General features: G+C 46.0%; 1 protein-coding gene across 1 annotated transcript in view; it reads left to right on the top strand.

Moving 5' to 3' along the window:
* Window positions 1–22,668, top strand: part of NHS (NHS actin remodeling regulator) — a gene marked incomplete at its 5' end in the record, with an annotated part of 263,156 nt that overhangs the window by 216,839 nt on the left and 23,649 nt on the right. The window contains one exon of the mRNA XM_082485623.1: window positions 21,202–21,354. Within this exon, the coding sequence (XP_082341749.1) occupies window positions 21,202–21,354 (153 nt within the window). The remainder of the gene's footprint in view (window positions 1–21,201; window positions 21,355–22,668) is intronic.

Here is a 22,668-nt window from a genome sequence, read left to right as displayed (position 1 = left end):
ACATCACTTTCGAGGGATAAGATCACGTCTGTCCTAGGAAAGGATCCTTACCAGGGCTGCAGAGAAAGTGCAAATAACTTGGTTGGGGTGGGGGAAGAAGAACTTCCCAGTTCCAAATTTAGCAATGAGTTCAACTCTGTGCATGTGACCAAGAAACACTAAGGTCAAGCATCTAATTGCGTTTATGCCATTGTCATCCGAGTAATTATCTTTTTCCCCTGGCATTTCAACAGGGTAAAACTGAAGTGGGTTTCTACTGCTGTATTCTGATAAATCAGAAACTAGGTAACCTCCATGGCTTGCCTGCCAGGCTGCCTCCTCTCCTTTGGCCTCTGTTGGTAGAGCAGGCAGTGGTTACATTCCTCTGGGATACCTTTTTTTTAGGCTACATGTTAAAGTTTGGAAAAATCTTTGCAATCATATCAGTTCTTGGAAGGTAGAAGAGTACCTCCCCACACAGCGGTATGTCCTTGGTAATAACGCTCCATTGAATTGATGGGATTTCCAACTGTATCCTCATACGATTGTATGTAGGGGTTGATTCCGCATCTGCTGCAGGTGGGAGTGGGATCAAATATAACATACCACTGTAAGAGCACATAGTAAAAACAGATGATTCTGGTCTCTCGTGATGCATCCATGAATCCTAATATCTTCAGTCGTTTTGAGGAATAAAAGATGTTAGCTCACATAGGCATGTAAGTGAAGGAAGAGCTATTTTGTGCCCCACGGAGTGTGCAGACACAAGGAGTTTAGGGGCTGGCAGCCTATATACATACGACTCTACAATCATTGCTGGAAAACGGCACCCTTTTCAGACTCGTAACAGTCAGGGTCTTAATGCCAGAAGATCTTACGAGAATGAATCAACCACAAAGGATGTTCTTAAGAGTGCTTTTAGAAGCTGACAGTTAAGAAGAACGCTAGAACAATTTGCTGAAATCTGAAGCCATTTTGTGACCCTTGCATTTGGAGAACCCTCTGGATATAACTATAAAACACTGCTGGTTTTTGCCAGTGTTTGGAGGGGGGAAAAAAGCAGCGGGAGAAGAGGCGAGTTCTGCACGATCTCCTCCCGTTTCAGGAAGGGCTGGTGTTTTCTTCCAGGTTTGCACAGCAGTGCTGCACATCATTCACCTCATAATGATAATAGTATATAATCTTCATAATAGTGATAATCTTCGTATGCAGCTGCAGATTTCAAATTCCTCCCTGGTTTTAGCGCAAATTTCATTTGATGGCATCAGAAGACTGGTTTTTCATGTCCCTGCCTATTTACCTCTACATAACCTCACTGCTAGCTATCAGAGCTCAACTTTTGATAAGAGGAAAGGTGATGCACCAATGTCAGAATATGCAGATTCACGTTTCACAGTTGTACCTCAGCTCTCATGTACCTGACAATTTTTTTTTTCTTTGGCACAGCACAGGCAATCAAAATTTATCTTCCAAATTAAGACTGTAATTATATTTTGATAAAGATCTGGCAATTCAGTGAGAATGAAATTTTAAGGGTTGCCGGGATACAGATGACTCTGGGTTATGGGGAAGCGTTTGCATGTGGAATACTAATAAGCCAAGGTTGTTCAGCATCCTTATCTAGACTTTTCCAATAGTGTCTGATAACACAGGCAATCAAGTGCTTGTTTCTTTGCTATTATTCTGACAAAGTGATTAAAGATACAGGCTGCCTTTTATGAATGAAAAGGCGACATGCTCGACATGGAGCGACACAGATATGTCCCCCTGTTTGATACGCAAGAAAAGTCGGGGAATAGAGTGCTGACCATGCCCACGTTATTGACCCTGCCAAAAACTTTTCCTGAGGTTTCCCCAGGTCTTGGGGATGCCAAGGAGCCTTTGCAGGAGGAGTGAGCCCATTCCTGGGCGGCGTGAGCCCAGCCCCAGATGGGTGCTGCTGGGAGCCTCCTTCGACAAAACCAGGTCCCCACTGGGGAGCAGGAGCTGGAGGAGGTCTCAGGGATGAGCGTGGGACAAGCAACTACACCAGAGCTTGCTGTCCAGGCAGGATGGCCACAGAAGTAACGGCGCCGTAGAGTTAGGGGAGGTGACGAACCGTGTGATTCAACCCACGGCTGCCAAAGGGAAGGTCCTGGCTCACGTGCAGGTACTTTCTTGTGCCAGTCCCACAGATGAGTAAAGCCCGACCTCAGCGCTGCAATCCGATGAAGGAAGAAGAGCTATAGCACTTTCTCTCTTTTAAGTGTCTTGTCTCTATGTGACACTGATTAGTTATTACGGAAAGTTATTGCTATTCAATAATGTGGCCAGCTGACAAGGTATTATTTACTGCCTGTGCTGTGGAAGCACTTGCAGACCTCGTAGGGGTTGGTCTCCGGCGCTCCTGGCGCCCTGCAGCCCTGAGCCGATAACCCACGCCGGTCTCCCGGTCTTTCTGCTGTGCCACGGGCCAGCAGCGAGGCCAGTGAGTGGTTTGTGTTAGCACCTTGCTAGAGCTCTGCTCCAGCCTGCTTCAAATACGGGCATGGTAAGGGGGGCTGGCACGGGGAAGATCTATTTTCCCTTGCACTTAGTCTGTCCCAGACTTCCTCCGCCCTACCAATGCCTTTTTATTTCCATGTCTAACCCCAAATGTTAAGTCAGCCAGCAAGAATTATTCTACTCTGTTCAGCAGTGGTTTAGGGACTTAATTGTACCACATGGTTGTATTATTACTACAGATCAGAACAATTCTGTGACTTTATGTTTTTTTTTTCACTTAACTGTGAAACAGTGAGTGTGTCATATAACAATTTAAAAAAAAAAAAAGAATTCTGGTGGGATGTCAGCTTCATCAAAGTGAATGGTTTTACTTCCCTGCTGGTCTGAATTCCTCCCGGGTTTTTGGTGACTAAATTTTATTCTCAAGATGTTTTTTCATGATCTGTGAGAAAGGGACTTGACTTAACGGCAGTGCATTTTGAATGGCAGGTGGAGCAGATGTGATTCAGGAGGCTGGGGTTAATGAGTATTTTAGGAAGGCAGAGTCCATGGGAGACGCTGCCGCTGTAATATGAGACAAACGAGTCATCCCCTTCCGTAATACATTGAAAGGTCTTTTCAGCATGAGGTGTGCACTGCTTAAATGGTAGTCTCCTAGTCTCCTCAAATTCAACCTGCTGTAAGCTTTGAGACTGACCAGGGAAGAGGCTAGGTTGTTGTCTTGGTGTCTTCAGCCTGGCTCTTGCAGGGCTTGGGAAAAGGTTGTTCATCCTGGAAATGTGCCTCGGGATCCCCAGTTCTGGCATATACTGAAGGCTGAGTCCTGCTTCTTTGGGGACAGTCCAGGACTGTCCTCCGTCTTACAGCCTAAACCCCCATTTGTTTTTTTTTTATTCTTTCAACTTTGGAGGAGTCCAGCAAGTACCCAAGAGGAAACTGACTTTCCCAGGTTTGATAAAATCTTTCATCTCTAGTTGTTTCTATGTCAGTGTATGACTGACTGCTGACCTTTCCTGCCTTGGCCTATTCATATGAGGCAAAATTAAAAAATAAATAAACCTGTAAGGTGTACATCACTGCATAAACATACCAAAAAGTGTTTAGCCAATGTGGATGCGTTGCCCTATTCAGCGGCTGGCTGATGTGTCTGTTTTACTCCAGCCCTATTCTCTTGAGATTGCATTGGATCTCTTTTAATGCACCTGTGAATTTGATATTTCATTCAGTTTTTCTTCTGCGTGCTCTACGGTGCCTCTTCATAACACCTACACCTAGTGGTAACTTTTCACAAAGTCATCTTTTCTGCCCTGATCCTTTCAGTCAGCCTTGCTCGTTTTCCAAGCCAGGCATCCCCACCGGGTAGGCCTCATCGCAGGCTCTGAGCCCCTCTGCAGGAAGGTGATGCTGGAGGTGGGTCTCCAAGCTGCTCTTTCCACCGGTGTGGGGGAGGGCTCTCCAACCACCCCAGCGCCCAGGGATGAGCAGCTCTTCTCCCAGGAGCAGGCAGTGTGTTCCCTGCCTGCTCCTTGAAGCATTTTCCATAGGAAAGCAAGTTGGGAAAGGAACGGGAGCAAGAGCAAAGGAACCCAGACCTTTATCGCAGCCTCAGCAGAAGGGGTGATAGGTGCAGAAGCGTCGTAGCGGTGCTGCAGGCAGGAGAAGAGCAACTATTTTGGTCTTTGTGGTCTTGCTTTCTGCAGCGGGTGGCCTTGTCATATCCTCTTAGCTGAAAAATGGAGGAAGGAAATGGTTGTTTCTGTGGCCTAGTAACCTTGCAGGTCCCAGGTTGTGTCTGGTGCCAGCGTCATGGTGAAGTCTCCTCGGGATTATCAGAAACTTCTTTGGAGGCAGGCAGAGCCCTGCCTTCATCTACTGGCAGCCAGTGTTTAAACAGAGGCACTGTGCGGTTCGTGATACCTCCGAGAGATGCAATAAACATTATTTATATTATGAATTGTGGTCCGTGGGCTATCAGAATAGGGTTTGGTACACAAAACAACCCTGAAGAGCTTATGACCCCAGGAAAGGGGTTTCAGGTTTGCTGGGTGGAAATTCATACTTCCTGGGCAGAAGTAGTATTTACTCAGTAGCTCAAGGGGTGAAGGATCAACGTGGATGAAATTGCAGTCAACAAAGGTAGGAGTAAAAACCGTAGTGCAGCAGAGTCTCACACTTTTAAATCCCTTTCATATAGCCTGAACCTAAAAGGTTGTGTTCCCCATGACAAGTCTGAATGAACATACTGAACCTAATTTTCCTCACTACTCATTTCTGCTTGCGCAGAGGTATGGGACAAAGCTCTGAAAAGTGTGTGTGATCTTTGACCAGTAAAACTGTGCCAGCCACAGCCATTACTACCATTTATCAGCGAAACGTGTCTTTTTGATGAATGTGGGGGTGCGAGGAGTAGGCTAACTGCTAAAATGCAGTTCTGTCAGTGTGGCTGCAGCCGCTTTGCCAGTATAATGTACTGTAGGGAGACAAAACTCATTTTGTTGTGTTAAAACCTGAAGAAGCTTCATCGTTTGAGAGCAGAAAATGACCCCATGTAACACAGCTGGAGTTAGCTAGACCCCGAATTATTTCCATAGGTTAGTTAGCTCATGTGCGCAATACACTGCCTTGTACTGCTCAGGACCTCCCAACGCCTACATGTAGAGTTCCTGCATGAAGAGTTGTCAGGCTGGGAGATATTGTGAATTTGAAGCTTAGATGAAAAAATAGCAGCGTGAAGCATGACCGTTCAGCATCATGTTGGTAGAAAAAATAGGATAGGACAGGATAGAATAGAATAGAATAGAATAGAATAGAATAGAATAGAATAGAATAGAATAGAATAGAATAGAATAGAATAGAATAGAATAGAATAGAATAGAAATATTTTCAGTTGGAAGGATCCTACCATGATCATCTGTCCTGCATGGTAGATTGCTAATACGAAACTCAGGATGAAACTCTGCTCATCATCAGCTGTAATTGTAAAACCAGTGTTACGTTACTTAGGCACCTGGCTGGAAATGTTAGGTACCACTAAGATATGTACCTGATGGACAGTGCACCCCAAGTCTCCCTGGTTTCATCATGCTGAAGGGGGATTAATTACCTGGTGATCCGTGCCTCCATTGACACGGCTGGCAATGATGGCAGCCTAAAGACAAGTCTGGAAAATCTCAAGCTGTGGTTCGTTGGGGCTTTGCCTCGTGGGGGTCTGGGCTGAGTGGGGATTTGGCTGGACGAAGAGACTTTTCTCCCTCCTGGGATGAACAAATTGTCACAGACTAGGCAGCAACAGTGCTGCTGCAAAGCTGTGCTCTCTGCAGTAGGCAACAAATTCATTTCAGTTTGCCCCCCAAAAAAGAATTTCTGAATACAAAGAGTTACCTTGAGGATTAGCTGAATAAGCTCAGCTCCGGGCACATATCTGTCTCAGTGGGTCATGAATGAAATGAGAAAGGGTTTTCTGCCCACAACCCTACTTCGAGGCTTGTTTCTGTGAGTGATGTGCGGCACTTCGGTTATCATTGCTTTGTTCTAGCTGCACTGCTTCTGGAGCAACATCATCCTACGCTCACTGGGTGTCCACAGATAGAAGGGCATTGAAGGGGAAGGAAAATGAGTATCTTTTAGCCATCCCTTTAGGAAATATTTCCCTTGGTCTTAAGTTATCATGGATGTGGCTGTAACTTCAGTAGTGATAGAACAGGGATTTCCTAAAGGCTTGAAAATTATTCCACTGTCCTGTAGAAGTATCTGCAAAATAAATTGTTTTCTGGGTTAAAATGACAGTCTTCAAAGTTTAGATGTTTTCTTCTGACAGGCTGAAGTTTTGCTGTAGCTTTTCCATCCTAGAAGTGCGTGTAAAAGTTTGCAGAAAGTAAGGAGAGTTGTACTAACTGTGGGGAGGCTGCTCTGGCCCTCGTAAAGTGAAGAAGCATTGCAGTATTTGTAAAATGTTACTATTGTGCAAATATTACAAAGACAAAAGGAATCAGGATGCTAATAAACGGGGAAAAGGCTAACCCGAATGAAAAGCATCCAAATTAATCTTTGCCTAAGTGCCTTTTTCATAGGTAAGTAGTGGCTGCACTTTTTAGATTTTTTTTCTTCTCTGCTGTTGCATAGAATCCCATTTTTGGATAAAATCAAAGTGTGTTAAGTATGCCAATACCCGAACTTCAGAAATAACTCTGCGTAACAGAAACATTGCCAAGCAGTGACCTCACCGTCGCTCACAACGTGAAGATGTACTGCATCCCACAGGAAATCAATACTTACTAATACGAACAAACATGAAGATGAAATTATCAAACAGGCAAGTCGGGGAAGTAATCTTGATTTATCAGAATTAGCAGTGATTTAAATGCAGTGGTTAAAAAACCTTGAGTGATAATGAATCTGGCAGATTGTCAGTGAATCCGTGCGTCTCCCCGTGCTGTGTGGGTCTGGGCTCCGGTGGGAATCAACCAGGGCATCAGGCTGGCTCTTTTTTCTTTACGGACCATGGCAGCTTAATTCTGAATGACAAACATCCTCTTACTTATCCGGTCCTGCGATTTGGAGCTGCTTGTACGTGGCAGAGGTTGGTTGTGCTGCGGGTGCCTGTGGGTCGAAAACCGCAGCCTGGGCAATACAAACCTCAGCTCATCAGCAAAGGTTTGGAGCGTGCCCGAGCAGGGGATAAGCAAGACTACTTTCATCTGGAAGAATATAACATTAAACAAACCCACCAATAAGATATTATTGGACTAGCACATGAAATGCGGGGCCTGTTATTGTGTAAGTTCTTAGTGCAGAGGATGATTTCTGCCCTTAAGACACGAAAGTGGAAAGAAGATAGAAAGGGCTAAGAGGTGCCTGGAAGGCTGAGAGATGGCTTTGAAGGGCAGGAGGTGACTTGCCTCGGGCCAGAGTGGGGATGTGCCAGCCTACCAGGCCAAATTGCATCTCCAAACAACAGCAGCCCAGGCAACCACCATTTGAAAATGCTGTCTCATTTCTTTGCTTTTCGCTGCATACCAACTCCTATATTTTCTTCTTCTTTTCTCTTTTTATTTTTTTTTTCTTTTAAGCTCAGTGGCAGGGATGAGAGCTTGTTTTCATATTCTCTGTAACACCCTTACGATACTTTAGACACTACATAGAAAATAAGCAGATGGCTGTGAACTGATCTGTATTTGTATATAAAATGTCTTAACGAACAATATCTATATTATAAAAAGAGTTGGCTGGGGCGGCTCCCCCTCCCCCTGGGCTGGCAGATGCTACGGGAGTTGACAAGATGTGAAGATTGATTGCCACCTCTCCCCAGACAGCATCCTGCCAGATCAGGAATGGGGTATATCTGTGGGTGTCTGCCTTTCCCTGTGCAGCGTGTAGAGCATCTCAGCCTCTAGAGCAGTCTGGCACCTCTTCCAGCACTTCTTTTTTTAATGCCGCTTGGAAAATCCACACAGTAAGAAGAGAGGCTGAGAGGAGAAGGCAGTAAAGTGGGAGGGAGGTAATTAGGACCAGACCTGATGTCCCAGCGTAGCCGAAGGGGACAGAGAAGTCGGGCAGAGCTGCGACTGAGAAAGGACAGAGCAAGGACAGCAAAATATGATACCTGATCTGGCTTACTGTGTCACATTTCTGAGCGTGTTTACCCCCCTCTTCGTAAAAATGAATGTATTTGTTCAGTTTCTCAGGCAGTCCTTCACCTTTTGAGTTAAAAGTCACCTTATGCCTTGCTAGCTTGCTTGGCTGTCATCCAAATTTGTCTTTTTATTTTGCCATGAAATATATTCAACAAGTAAAAGCGGGAACCCATCCGTGGCTTTGCAAACACACATTTGTTTCTAAGTAGGCGATCCTGCTCCCCTGTAAAGGCAGCATCTCCCCTCTCGGTGCCCAGTGGTGCTGGGACACGCTGGCACAGCACAGTCCACCTTCTCGTGGTCCTGCCACAATGAACAGAGGGGCACAGGCTCTGCCAGAGGAGTATTTGTAGCTCTCTGAGGCTCGTTCTTACTCAAGAAATCAGCGAGAAGCCTATCTGTTAGCTACAGAAACACTCCAGGGAGACAAATCTCTCCTGGGGAAAGTTGCTTTTGTGATTGCTTTCCGTTGTCTGCTTCTGTATGCTTGGAAATATTGTCAACTTTGCTCCCCGTGAACAAATCCAAGCATCCCAGGAGTGCTCTCTCCCTCGATTCACCATTCCACTCAATATGTGATATATTAAGGTCAAACACTGTTTGCTACTTGACGGCCCCATTTTTTACTTACACTTTCTGCATGATAATTTTAATGATGATGCCCTTTCCTCCCCTCTCCTTCTTTCCTTTCCTTTGCTTTTTCCTTTCCTGAAAGTATTTCCTGGTTTAATTGCTTTTCCTGTGGATTTTTTTCCTGCAGTTTATTTTTATTTTATTTTCATCACTGCTTACAATCGAGAGCTTGAAGGCTTCCTGTCCAGTGCTGCAGCCAGTGCCATGCCGCAGTGGTATTTCTGATAGTTACCAGTAGGCGTTGACACTTGACATTTCTGCTCTGGTTTTGACTGGATGCAGCAGAACATACCCATTTTGCTGCGCCTTCTGTTTTTCTTCTTCACGTGCAGTAGTCAGTACACAATCATAATAAAATGTCTGCCCACGCTTAAAAGGTAATCATTTTATATGTACATTAACCGCACAATTGTTTGCCGCTCCCTGTATTTGCTGTGCTAAAGCCAACGTGTTGAAAACTACCTTGTGCTCGGTCCAATGCGTGCACAAAGACAGAGGAGTTACAAATGTGCAAGAATTTGCTGTTTGCTATTATGTTCTGGATGAAGACTCTCGCCAGAGAGTGGTCCCCACCCCTGCAGCATCTGACAAACCCTGTAGCTCTTCAGCAGTTGTGGCTTTTCAGAAATCCCATCAGAACTCAATTAGGTTTTCTGCATAAATAATGTGGCTTAGTAATATAAATGTGAGTACAAACAATAGGATATGGTTTTGGCTCATAAAGCTACACTAGCCATAACAATAAAGGATAGTCTATGTTATGGTCTTTATTAACACCTTATGACACTTTGCAAGAAGAAAATGTTTTAAAATTGATTTTAGCTTGAATGTTTTCATGCTGCATTTTGTGTGCTAGTTGCCTTTAACCATGATGTCTCAATTCAAAGTGGGGGTTAGCGGGTTGGCATGAGCTGTAGGGGCTCCTGAGCTGACACGGTAACAGGTTTGCATCCTCTGCGGGGACATACGAGGGGATACAGCTAACAGGGCTCACCTCGGTTAAATTTGCAAACTAGGCTTTTAATATTTGAGGCTTGGGGACCATTTTAGGTAAGCAAGCACCTGAAATATAGTAGAAAAAAAAACAGTGCAACTCTGCAGAAAAAATATTAATGCCTAAGGTGAGCAAGCTGAGAATAACAACAACAGCAAGAAAATAACTTATCTTGACATAAGTTATTCATCCTGCAGTCTAGGTATACAATATTGCTGACAAAGACAGACAGTTTCCAAACATGATCTGGATGGGTTCCTTCTAAAAAGTAATCCAGTGTATCTCAGTGGCTTTGTATACACGTGAATAGCAAGTACTGTAAGTAATACAGTCCATGCCATATATCATGACATGTGTGTGCTTTATGGATTAAGGGCTAATTTTGAGCCCTAAAACTTGGAAGGGAGAGGCTGCAATACCTGGGTAGGAGCTGGAGCCCCAGCGGGGAATGGTGCTGGGACACGACCATAGCGGTGCAGCAGCCCCCATCAGGGCAGCACTGGGCAGGGTGGAGGGGACTTGCAAAGTTAACAAGAATCCACCCCTAAGCAGGTTTCTTCATTAAAATCGATTCCTTTGAGAAAGTATAGAAGGGGAGGGGGCGGAAATCTATATTTTCGGGCAGCTCTCCTTCCTCTTACAAAACACCGAGGACTCTGTTGAGTATTTTTTCATCAAGTGAAACTCAGCAAGGCAGCTAGCCGTGTTACTTCTTCCCAGCTGGCTCCTCGTTACGGCTCTCTCAACCCTCACAGCCCTGTTGGCTCTAATGTTTCACCCAAGTGTCTTGTCAGAAGTGGGACTGGAGAAGGATACTGCTGGACAGTGCCGAAATAGGACCTTCCTCCTGGCCCAGAGCCCCTTCGTGGGCTGGGGGCTCCGCAAGGCCAGTTCACAGCCAGTTGTCTGAAATTGGGCTTCAAGTAAACCACTTGGGAGGCCAGGGCCAGAAGAAACATCTGAGAGGGATGCTGATGGATATTCACTGAGTTTGGGGAAGAATGTTACTGAAAGGACCCGGAGGAGCTACACAGTGAACTGGTCGTGTCTTTAACCGCACCTCTGTGCCCAGCCATCCCTGGGCCACCATCAGGCTGGCACGGGAGTAACGTCATGGAGTCGTGTACGTGATTTTTTGTTGCCTGACCCAAGAAACAAGCTGCCTCGCCATTATGCGGAGGAAGCTTCGCGGGGCAGGCATGACCTCAAGAGCAATTAGAGACCTGAGACAGAGCCAAGTCTCTCAGTCCCTCTGCAAGAAAGGACTGATGGAGCTGCAGGAGCGGCAAGAATATTTCCCCAAGGGAAGAAAAAAAAGAGTTGCCTTTGGTCTCTCTGAGATGATTGACTTTCTGTCTTCCCCCGGATGCCTGTGAGTAATTTGAAGGAACGCGTGTAGCAATAGTAGCATAGTATTTACTAAATATAATTGGAAGGAACTGTTGCTACTTACCTCAACTTGCAGTTAAGCGGCGGCGTTCAGGGCGTCTAGCCAAGCACGCTGAAAAAGACGAGTGGGGAGGAAGAAGTGTGAAATATGAACTACCGTCGCTAGTCTTAACACATGGCTTGTTCCTGACTTTTGGGGGTTTGATTTCTCAGCCTATGTGCGGTGCCAGCGGAAGGGAAGAGGGGGCCCTGCTTGTTCGCTGTCTGCATAAACTCTTTGGTCTTGGTTTTTTGCTGGGGAGCAGCTTCTGACCTCAGATTCTGGCTTCCCCATGCGGTTTGGTGAAGGCAAGAGGGTCAAACACATGCCAGTGAGGAAAGACATTCACAGAAAAACATCCGCGATGCTTTTATCCTAGATACAAAATGTAACCCATGTCTTGGTTTGGGTTTGCTCTTTGCTTTTCGTGGTGTTTTTCCGCTATAGCATATGCGTTGCCCTTCCAACACAGTGACTTGTCGTTACCCATGGGGAGCCACATCAGGGACTAACAAGATTTAGCAGGGGGGCTAAAGGGCTTTTTTGCTTACAGGTTATCACCTTGAATGAAGGGTAGGTCAGTAGTAAACAAAACGCTGTCACCCGCTGATGGCCTTCTGATGCCCTGTGTAAAATAAGTTGGTGCCCTCGATCTGCAGCCCAAGAGACAGACACGTGTATCACAGCACCGTTGGTGTAATTGATGCCAAATGCCACTTCGGAGAGCCGAATGGAGAAGGCACAGAAATTGATGGAGACTAATTTTTAGAGCTTTTATGGAAGGTTGTAGTTTATGAAGATTTAAAGGAAAACGGAAATATATTTGCTGTACTTGGAATAAGTCATCTGAATCTTATCTCCCAACATGCCAAACACAGCATATTCTGTGTGGAGTGTCATCTTCCAGAGTGCTTTTTCAAGGCTCCCAGTGTTTTACAGCTGGGCTGCACGATCACAAATGTGGAGAGGATGTTTGTATTGTGGATGCTGATGTGGAAATAGGTGCTCCAATGCGCAAGCCTCGGCTCTTCTTGAAAAGAGGATCCTTAGCATAGACTGAAAAGGCTGTTACTGAGAAATGACCACTAGGTGTAAATGTTCAGATAGAAATATGCAGGGGAATTTAATGTTTTGAGTCAGAGAATAGGCCAGATGTATTAAAACCGCTGCCAAAACACTGTTTGACCTATCACAAAGATGTCTATAGGCCGAGGAATGCGTGGGTGTTGTTTTCACAGGATCCTGAAGGTAAGCATTAACCGAGGAAGGTCTGTTCTTGAGTGCTGGCACATGAAATCAGGGTGACTGATTTGAGACCAACATCCCAGTGAACTGCACACTTCTGTGTGATAAAAGGCAGGGCGTTCTGGTGACCCATTGGAGCAACTCGGGCAAGCTTAGTAGCGATTTGGGCCGAGTCAGTACAGGAGAAAAATAGCAGAGCAGTGAGGGGAAATTGCAAAGGATGTCTAAAAGCAGGCTTACAAAGTGTTTTATAGAGACCACACACTACACTGCCGGAGATAAGAGACTTTATCTTGCTGCCTATCGAGAGTGGGAGTAATGTGAAGGGTCAACATGGGAAGAAATCTGTTGACAAGCACTGACAATACATCAGATTGAAAGAAGTGCTTTCAACTAATTAAGCACGTAGGATTGAAAGGGCTCTCTTGAGACACTGATTTCAGTTACGTGCTCTGGGGTGTGCCTACACAAACACGTGTATGTGTGTGCATGTGTGTGATGTCCTATCATCCCTGCTATAACAATTCATCCTTACCAGTAGATCCAGTAACCTTAAACTAATTTGGTTTGGGGTTTGGGGTTTTTCTTTAACACTGTTTGTGCCTTCACTGTTTTACTGGCTAATTAGCTTTTTGTTTTCTCATGGAGCATGGTAGCAAACTGAAATGGATATGGACTCATCCTGCAGAACAGTTGACCTGACGGCAACCTTAAGCTTGCCAGGCAGGACTCACGTGCTGTCTGCCTTCTTTCCCATTGCCCTGCAGGCAACACCAATGCTGCCTTTTGTATCACTTCCACTCAGTTAGGTGGGGCATGAGTCACTCCCCAGCTGGGTTGTGGTCTCTGAAGACGTAGAATTGGATTAAATGTTTAATTTTACGCATACACAACTGCGAAAACTTTTGTCTAGTCATATGTATTCAGCTGCCCTGGGAATAAAGGCCGACTTTATTGGGGCTGTTCTTTTTTGCTTACTAACCTGCTTTCCCTGATGGGCTTCCTGCTATCTCTGACTGAACAAGGACCATAGAAACACCACGGCTACACATACATTATTGAACATTTCAGATGTTTATTAATAGATAAGTGTGTTGCACTCCCTCCAGTACTTTCTGTCACCATGCATTAGGAGAGACGTGCACCAGGGGGGATTTCTTTGCTGCAGAGCTGGGTGTGATGGGGTGGGGGCGTACGCACAATTGCACATATTCATGGCTATGTATAATGCGTAGACATGTGCATCTAAAAAAAAAATGCCGTTCACCTCTCCTGGGTGAGAAGGGCAACTCCATTAATGAAACCCTCCAACAGAAACCTGCTGTCTGTCACTATGTTTGCTGCTATTTCGTAGCTGAGAGCGTGAAGATATTTCTCTTCCAGCCATGTAAAACATAGACTGGAGAACAGGAATAAAAGGAGAGGAAGAAATCGCTGGCGAGAGAAGCTTCACAGGAATGAAGGCTTGAATGTATGAAATACTGTGTGTTTCTGAGAGGTTATTGTCTATCCTGCAGTGACAGCTTTGAAATACTTAGAAATACCAAGTCCCATTCTGGCCACCATAACTTATTTGACAGAGTTAGGAAAAGCAGTTAAAAATATGTTCAAACACCGCCAGCAGTGATTGAAAGCAGCAAAGCCAAGAATAGGATTAGCATGTGGTACTCTTCACATAAGTGCATATTGCTTAACAGCCTAATCTTCTTACGTGTATAAGAACCACACACTTCCCAGCCCTCTTGAATTATGTCTGTTGTTGTGCCAGTTAACTGAATAGCAGGTAAATGCAAAATTCAAGGATCTGCACATGGAAATGACATTCAAATCATATGCTTTCCAGTATTTTAATCTTTCCAGATAGCTGACTGCCAAATACGGATGGGATTTTGTCCACTTGTCCATTTTTCTCTTGAATAGCTGATATTTCCACGTGTGGCATAGTGGAAGGCAGAAAAATGTCACAGGGATGTGCTTAGAAACCGTGGTTGAAATGTGACAACTTTCACTGTATTGTCAAGAAATAAAACAATACAAAGAGCATAAAAGATCATGGTCTTTCTCAACAGTTTCTGCTGCCAGTGAGGTTTCTGCCTTTTTGCTTGAGTTTGAAGAATTTGCTAAATCCATGAGTGCAGACAATAATAATTGTGCTCATGTTGTTGCCCATACGTAGCTAAAGGCTTAACTTGTTTTGGCATGTCTCTCCTCATGTTTGTCCAGAGGGCAGCTGCAGCCCGTGTAGACGCAGTCGCGCTGGCTTTGATTTGCATGCGCAAGCGCCAGTGGCAGGGCAAACGTGGTGGTCCAGACTGGTCGCCCAAGCCATGTCTCGGGGTCTGTGCTGCTGGAGTTTGCTCCTCACATCCATCCTGGACTCAGGTTGCACAGGGTGAAAAATCTTCAGAAACCATTTGGTTTTCTGCCCTGGTAATAGCAATAATAAGATACAATGACGCGCAGAGCCATTACAAACCATGTTGTCCAGGGTGGGCTCCCCGAGAGAAGTAATCGAGCAACAGACCATCCAAAATGGGGCCTCAGTCACCCATGGCCCTGTGACAGTGGGCGCTGCGAGGACTGAAAGGGAAATGTCCACACTGAATAGTGCCCTCACGAATGTCCGAGTGCACCAGGAAAGGAGTAACAAAAGACATGACCAAGGATGGGGGAATCCCATCCAGATCCTGAACAAATCCCAAAGATGCACAGAAGCGTTGAGGAAAAGGAGACAGGGGTTTTGGTATGCAGTTTCCTATTTCACTGAGAGTTGAGCATCTCTTGTCTTATGTGAGAAGCATGCTTAGAAAGCTCTGTCAAGGCCTAGGTGGGACCTTCATCAGCTCTCACATCTCCTGTGGGAGCTGGACCACACACCAGCTTGCCTGGGAAGAGGAGGACAGGGAAGTACAGGCAGGGTCCTCAGTAGCCCCCATGGTGCCGAGGCACAGGAGCACCTGTCCCATTCCCATTATCTGATGCACCCCCCCGGCAAAAGGGCTTCAGAAGAGAAAGCCATCACTGTCAGGTATTGCTGTGGCACTGACATGGACAGAAATTATCGCTTCCCCTTGGTGGGGAGAGAGCATGGCATCCTGCCCCTGCCAGGGTGAACTGGGTTCCCAAGCGCATCAGGGTTTGTCTGAGTTTCTGGCTCCAGTCACTTGAAAATTTTTATCTAGAGGTGTGAAGGAAGTTGTGTGCATGCCCGTGCTTGTAGGTACAGTCGCTGAAGTTATGGTGAGGTTGCCATTGTTCAGCAGGGTGACAAATACTGAAGAGCCAGTAGCACGATTCTTTGTAAGGAGCAGCAGCCGCGCCGACACGCTCCCTTTGTGTGGGCATTTTTCAGTCCTTAATAAAGGTGAGATAGGAAGGTAGCTCATCCAAATAGCTATTTGCATTTCCAGTTGGTTGGGTTTGCCGTTGGCAAATCGGTCAGGACTGGGGGAAACGTCTGGGTGCATGCATGGTCGGGAGCAAGCACAGTTGTATAAAACAGAGTGATCGACCCACCTCCGAGGAGCTCCAGGCGCCTGTGTCCCTGCTGGGTGAGCCCCGGCACCCAGCGTGCCATCACTGCGAAGCAGTAGCCGCAGAGGGAGCTGCTTTGAAAGTACTGAGCTTGCTGATGCGTTGCACAAAATGTGGGACATGTACAGCAGAGAAGCGAGTGTAGATTTTTACCAGCCTTGTAGGCTTAAGCCCCCTGGGTGTTACAGTGGAGACACGAGTACTTGGGGGAAGCACACATTCGAGACATTCAGGGCTATAAATAAAATTCACATCAGACTCAGCACTTGCCTCAATGAAACTTTTATGCACTAAAATGCCTGATGAAGTTGGATGTGTTGCCAGACTGCCTAGTCTTTGAGATAATCTGGTCTTCCTCAGAATTCATTTTCTTGCAATGTTTTGCACACAAACTTAGCAGACAGTAACTCACTGCTGACCTGGGAAGTAGGTGTGGAAGAGTATGATTAGGTTGAACTCTGCTGCTGCTGGCATAGGCCTGTTTATGCAAAACTGGGTGAACATACAGCTTTCTTGTGACATTGAGTCACGCAAGAAAAAAGTCACCATTTTTACCTGGAATGGCTAGAAAAAATGGCATTTGCTAAAATGACAGGTCAACCACCTTAACACTGGAGAAGAAGGGATTCCCAAGCAGAGCCTGGCACGGTGCTGCTGGCCACGGCAGCCTTCAAGAGCATCCTGCATCCCTGCGGTGTAGCGGGGAGAAGCAGTGGAGTTTCATTGGGTGCACAACCCCCAGCTCCTCTGCCTCCCGCAAAGGGCTTGGGTCATTAGAGCCTCTCATAAGAGTAATTGGGCTCCGGAATAGGCTTAGTCGCTAGTCTGATCCTTTTTAATTGTTCATTTTGTCTTTTGGAATCCAGGTACTTTCATAAGTATTCAGCAGCCTCTGGTTCAACTTCGCTTGTGCAGGAGTTCACGGTGTGACAGCTCTGGGCTTTGTCCCTTAGCATGTAGGCACCTTTCTCACTCGCCGCTCAAATCCCCTCCGGGCTGCACACTTTTTCACACCTTACACCAAATTTTGTTTTCTCTTTGAAACAGGAAACATAAGAAATTATCTCTCCCCCCTGCCCCCCGACACCTAATGGCAGCTATAATATAGAAAAAATTAATATTAAAGTTGAGAAGCAGAAGGAGCTGCGGAGGGGGGAGGCAAGTGTCTAGAGAAGCAGACGGAGTTGGGAGGGGAAACCCCTGGATCTATCAAATAAATAGAGCAGAAATCTTTCTTGCTTGGCCTTTGTGGTGTTATTATTAGAACAACCACGCCTGAGTGCACTAAAGCCGCGCAACCTTCAAGCATCCACATCCAGCTCTGCTACGGCAGGATCCTTTTTCTGCTTTGCTAAACGAGGGAGGGAGAGTGAATGAGAGGATGAGAAGATGAGAAGGGTCTGTCAATGATAAATATGATCAACTTTGATAAAACAGCTATTTGGAAACCTTCAAAAAATCTTCTCATGAGAACAGCCATTAGTGTATGTCTGTTTGACATTGGTTGTCAGGAAACCAGCCAATGTTAATGGATCCGCAGAATGTAATGGAGAATCCATTTAAATGGTCTCTTGTCGTTTTGTCATCCCACAAGACAAAAAAACAATTACTTTAACTCGGGAATGAAATGAACACGATAGTTTATATGATTCACTTGTATGTTCTAAATTGATCAAAGCGCACGCTAAAAATATATTAACAATCTATATCTGATGCCTGAAATGCAGCCTTTCCTATATCTGTACAGGCTTTTTTTCCCGTTCACTGTGGTGTCCAGCTGTTAATAATTTAAACAGTGTGGCTTTACAGTTTCTGTACTGCTTTATTATGCGTATTATGATGATGCTGAGGGGCTACAGCCACGCACAGGCTTGGCATTGTAAAAACAGCCTGCGGCGTGAAACACCGACTGAAAGGAAGTGCTGGCTGAAAGAGATACCTTATCCCCATTATTACAGAACCAAGACATAGGGAGTCTTAATATTTAACCCAGGCTTTTAGCAGAAGCACATGGTGAAGCTTTGCCTGAACAGGTCTTCTGGTTGTCAGTCCGGTGGTCTTTGACTGATGAATTCCCCACCACAGGGTTGGCTTTTTTCTTTTAGTGGAGGTAAGAGATTCAGCCCTGTGCAGAAAATCAGATGTGCAGTGGTCCCAAAAGCTCACAGTCCGCTCCTGCGCTTGCATCCTCTTCAGCTCGTAGCAATGGTGCCCAGCTCCCAGGGGTGCATGCCCGAAGAGCGGGGGCCAGGCGAGATGCCATTGCAGGAGCACAGGCAATGTGCAAAGGACATGGAGGGACACGCGCGAAGGACAATGTGCAAGGAACGAAGTGGAAGTGGTCCCTCTTTTGGCAGGCAATCGCATCTGGTAGTTCCCTTCAGAAACGGTGCAGGCTCACTCATTTACCGGTGAGCTTCTTCCCTCTCTTTCCCCTTTCTGGGAGGTTTTTCCAGAGCTTCGCTGCTCTGAGGCTGGGATGCTGTTCTTCTAACATCCAGCCTAATTGCATTCACGGCGGGTTTATACTTATTTGTCCTTGGGCCAGCATTGTCCTCTACCCTACCCGGCACTTCTCCCTCCTTCTGAGCTTCTCCCCACTGCAGGCTGAGAACATTCATGCCCTTGTGGCTTTTTTGCCAGCTCTTTTAGTTTCTATTCTGGAACGTCTAGAAAATCCACTCCAGCTTTTGAGTATTTTAAAGGACCGTTCAGTTCGGGGCGTATTGTGCAATATTTCTGCTTTCTTGGTGTCAGTGGGGCATATTCCCTGACACAGTGAATCAGAGTTCCTGCAGGGAAAGGCGAGAAGATATGGATGTGCGCTGGCTGGGGCCGTGGCACAGGGTTCTGTAAGCTTCTTAGTGCCCTATCATTTGAAGATAAGCAATGTATTTGTGCTTTATTTTTCTTCTGGTACAGCACTATGCACAGCTCTGCCGGGTTTGCTGGCTAAGGGAGACTTGTTGGATGGCGAAGAGGTCATGCTGGTTTATCTGTGAACAGCAATGTGTGTCTACATCAGCAAGTGCGTAGCAGAATTGTATTAGCTTGGTTTCATTTCTAAGTCTCATGCAGAGTGTATTAACCCAACTCCTACTCTTCTTATTTGTAAAACACCGCTGCCAAAGCCAGAAGAGCTTTCTACAAGTTAATTTTTGCAGCGAAATCTGTTCTAGTCTAATGAAGTATCTGAACATTTCATAAGTAGGTAAAACTTTTGCCTTACTTACTGAGCTCTGTCACAGACAACTACTAGACCTGCAGTCTAGACAGGTTTTTTTCTGGGAGTGGGAAGGAACTGCTTGTGCCTGCCATTTCATTAGCCTCCAGGGTACAATTTGTGATCATGAATATCACATATCCTCAGCAATATAAAGAATGGGTGGGGTATCATTACTATCACTTAAAAATTTTTGTCCTGAGATGAGCTTCCCAAGGAGGCAGTGCAGCTCAGAACAGGATCAGGGCAGGTTGCTTTGTGCCTCGGTACCTTGTCTGCAAAATAGATGTAGTGCATATATTTCTTTTACCCCCAAGGGGTAAAAGAAATATAAAAATCAGCTCATGCTAGTGAGATATTCACCTACTGCAGTGGTGACAGACAGACAAGCCATCAAAAGCTCTGCTTGCGATTTGGCAACATGATGTTATTACAATGTCGATAATTTAATTAGTAAATCCTCATGATGAACAAACACCTACAGCTTGCCATCATTCATTCTACAACCCCCCCTACTATCACTCATTTTTTTTCTCAGTCTGGTGCCGTTCCTTGCACTGACACCATGGCCAGTCGCATGGAGCAGCGCTGCGAACACGCTGTAACTTGAGTGAAACCCCACCTGCAAGAATCCACTGAGAGACCCTGCAAGGCTGCCTACTGCACACAGAGTTCTGGGTCCCTTCAGTGGGGCTGAAGCTCTGAGAGCCCAAAGATCAGCAAGTCTATCACCATGTTATACTACCACTTCCATTGTGACACCCACAAAGTTTTGTGAACTGTTTTTTTTTTTTTCTTCTTATGAAAACTGATAGTCTGTCAGCACCCCGCACATGACAGCATGGTTCCTGGGTTTCTCCCCTTGTGTCTGCTCCCTCCTTCTTCTCCTACTGTACTTTCCCAGTTTCTTTCTCTATACAAAACACTGGTATGCCTTCAGCCCGAGTGAACGTTGTTTTGCATTAAGGAAAGTGACAAAATGAGAAAGAGCAAAGCATCTCCAACAGAGAGCAGCTCTCTGACATGTTGCACTGATTCCCCCTCAAAAAAGGGCAATTGCTCCTGCAGGTCAGAGAGTGCAAAGCATGCAAAGTAGATGGGAGCCCCAAAACATGCTAGTTCCTTGGCTGGAGACAACATACTTCTGTGTACATCCTGCTGCCAACCCCTTTCTCTGGCTTGGCCTCCCTCTTGGTGGTGTCGTACAACAGCGGCATGTCCCTTCCCCTTTTCTTGTGTACCCTAGATGGGACAAGCCTGCTTCACGCGGCCAGCCAGGACAGAGTGCTGGCCTCCTCCATGGCCCTCCTCTCTCGCTTTGTCCCTTGGAAATCTGGCTACTGTGTACACTGAGGTTGGGCACATCTCCTCCAGGCCCCAGTGCTCCCAAGATATTCTCTCAAACATTTAGCGGACTTGGTTCATGTTACTTTCAGAGGCAGACTTCTGGGATTTCTCTGCAGAGGAATTGAAGTTTTCCTGTCCCTCAGAAGTGCCTGTGTATTAAGGGGACCTCTTTTGATAGATGACAGTTAGAGTTGCTCAGCAGGGCAGGCAGTTAATCTCAGTCGTTACGCGCTGGAAGGCAACGAGCTCGCAACCTGTGTCAGAAATTAGTCATGTGTAACATGATGCAGTGAAAGAGCATATTGGCAGGAGAAGGGACCCATTCCTCCCTCTGCCCTTGCTCAAAATGTTACTGTGGGAAAGTTGTGTAGCTTCTTTGCCTTTTCATTTTGCTATCTATAAAATTATTATCCCTTCAGTCCGTATATTTAACACCAATACAGTAGCCTTGCACCTACTTGCCTCTATAGAGCCATCTGCAATCTGGCGAAAGGGCATTGTCTAAATGCTAAGTGGTGTAATGTGGTGTGAAAACACAGAGAAGATAATGGTCACTGTTATTTGGTGGGAGGAGAGGTGCTGTAACATCCCCAGTGCTTGTTCTTGGCACTGCTGTTCCAAGCGAGAGCCTTTGCTTTTCGGCTAGGTTGATGTAAGAGAGGCTAGGAGTCTTACCTTCCACTCTGGTTTTATCCTACAGCTGTCTCCAACCTGGATGCAGAGAGCAAACTGAGTGTCTATTACCGAGCACCTTGGCATCAGCAAAGAAACATCTTCCTCCCCTCCACCAGACCGCCCTGTGTGGAGGAGCTGCACCACCACGCCAAGCAGCATCTGCGAGCCTTGCGCAGAGGTAGGTGCCCACTCACGCTCTGGCTTCATCTCCATCTCCATCTCCACGCACATGACACCTCACCACGGTCCCCTCCAGGCAGCAGTGGGGTGCTCAGCCACAGGCACAGGGCTGTAGGCACTGGTCTCCACTGGGACTTAGAGACTCAGGAGAAGAAATAAAGCTGAAGATGCAATTTTAGCTGTAGAGAAGACTTATGCCCTCTTTGGGTTGTTTATGGTTACTAGAGACTAGAGTAGAGCTGAAAAGGACTTCTTACTCTTCCTTTTTACATTCTTTGTTTATCTGTTTTTCTATTAAAGTGGATATGTCTCAATTGTGTGAGCAAATCTCTGCACTGGCCCCAAAAGGATGGAGGCACTGAGTGTTTCAGCAAGGCCATCTTGTCTCCCTCCGCTAAACAGATGGTAAACAATGCCTCAGCTCCAGGACAGATAAGGTTTAACTTCCCAAGGGCTGAAACTGGAGCCCAGTGGTATTACTGAGTCTCCACAGAAACTGAGCTGTCTGCATGGGGTTTCCAAGCACAATACTGGAGGAGACCTGCATCCTTCAAGGGTGGCAGCTGAAAGCCAGATGATACCCTGGACAACTTAGAAGGGTCAGGCAGGTGTCCCTGCTCCAGGCCAGGGAACACCTCCTAACAAACTGGAGACCTGTAGCCTCAAAACCAGATCACGCAACACAGGGAGGGAGCAGGAGGAATCGAGGTCATAACCAGGCTCCTGGATCCCTGCCATAAAGGGAATTTACTAGGTGCCAACGTCTGGATGGTCCTACTACAGCACACTACAGGGAAGGCAACAGATGGGGAAAGGTCCATTTTCACTGAGAACCTAGCCAAGGGAAAATTCTTACCAGGAAGCAAGTAAAAGTAGACAAACAAGCCTACCTTTTTTTCTGTGCCATAAGGAAGGAGAAAATTGATGCAGGTCACCCTTAAAATGCTGAACAGCAGCCTCCTGTGTTGGAAGTGCTTTGCACCAACAGCTATCGTTGCCTTGCTCATTTATTATTGTTATCAGGTTATAATAATAATCGATTACGCGGATCTGCAGAGCATCTGTTGGCTGGATAAAACATTCCAATTAATTACTGCATTTGACCCTCTCTGCAGATTTTAGCTCAGGAACACGCCGTGGGTGCAGAATGTCTTCACAGCACTGCAAAGAGCGATACAGCCAAATTGCAATCAGAGTAGTGTTGGGAGTAGAGCAGAAGTTGGCTTTTCTGTTCTTGACAGTTCTGCTGTGCAGTTGTCCCAGGACCAGGCTGATCTCTGCCTGCCATCTTGTGGGCAGGAGAAATCCTGAC

The sequence above is a fragment of the Vanellus vanellus genome (assembly GCF_965231255.1).
Source record: "Vanellus vanellus genome assembly, chromosome: 1".
NCBI lineage: Eukaryota > Metazoa > Chordata > Aves > Charadriiformes > Charadriidae > Vanellus > Vanellus vanellus.
This window is presented reverse-complemented; position numbering and strand designations above follow the sequence as displayed.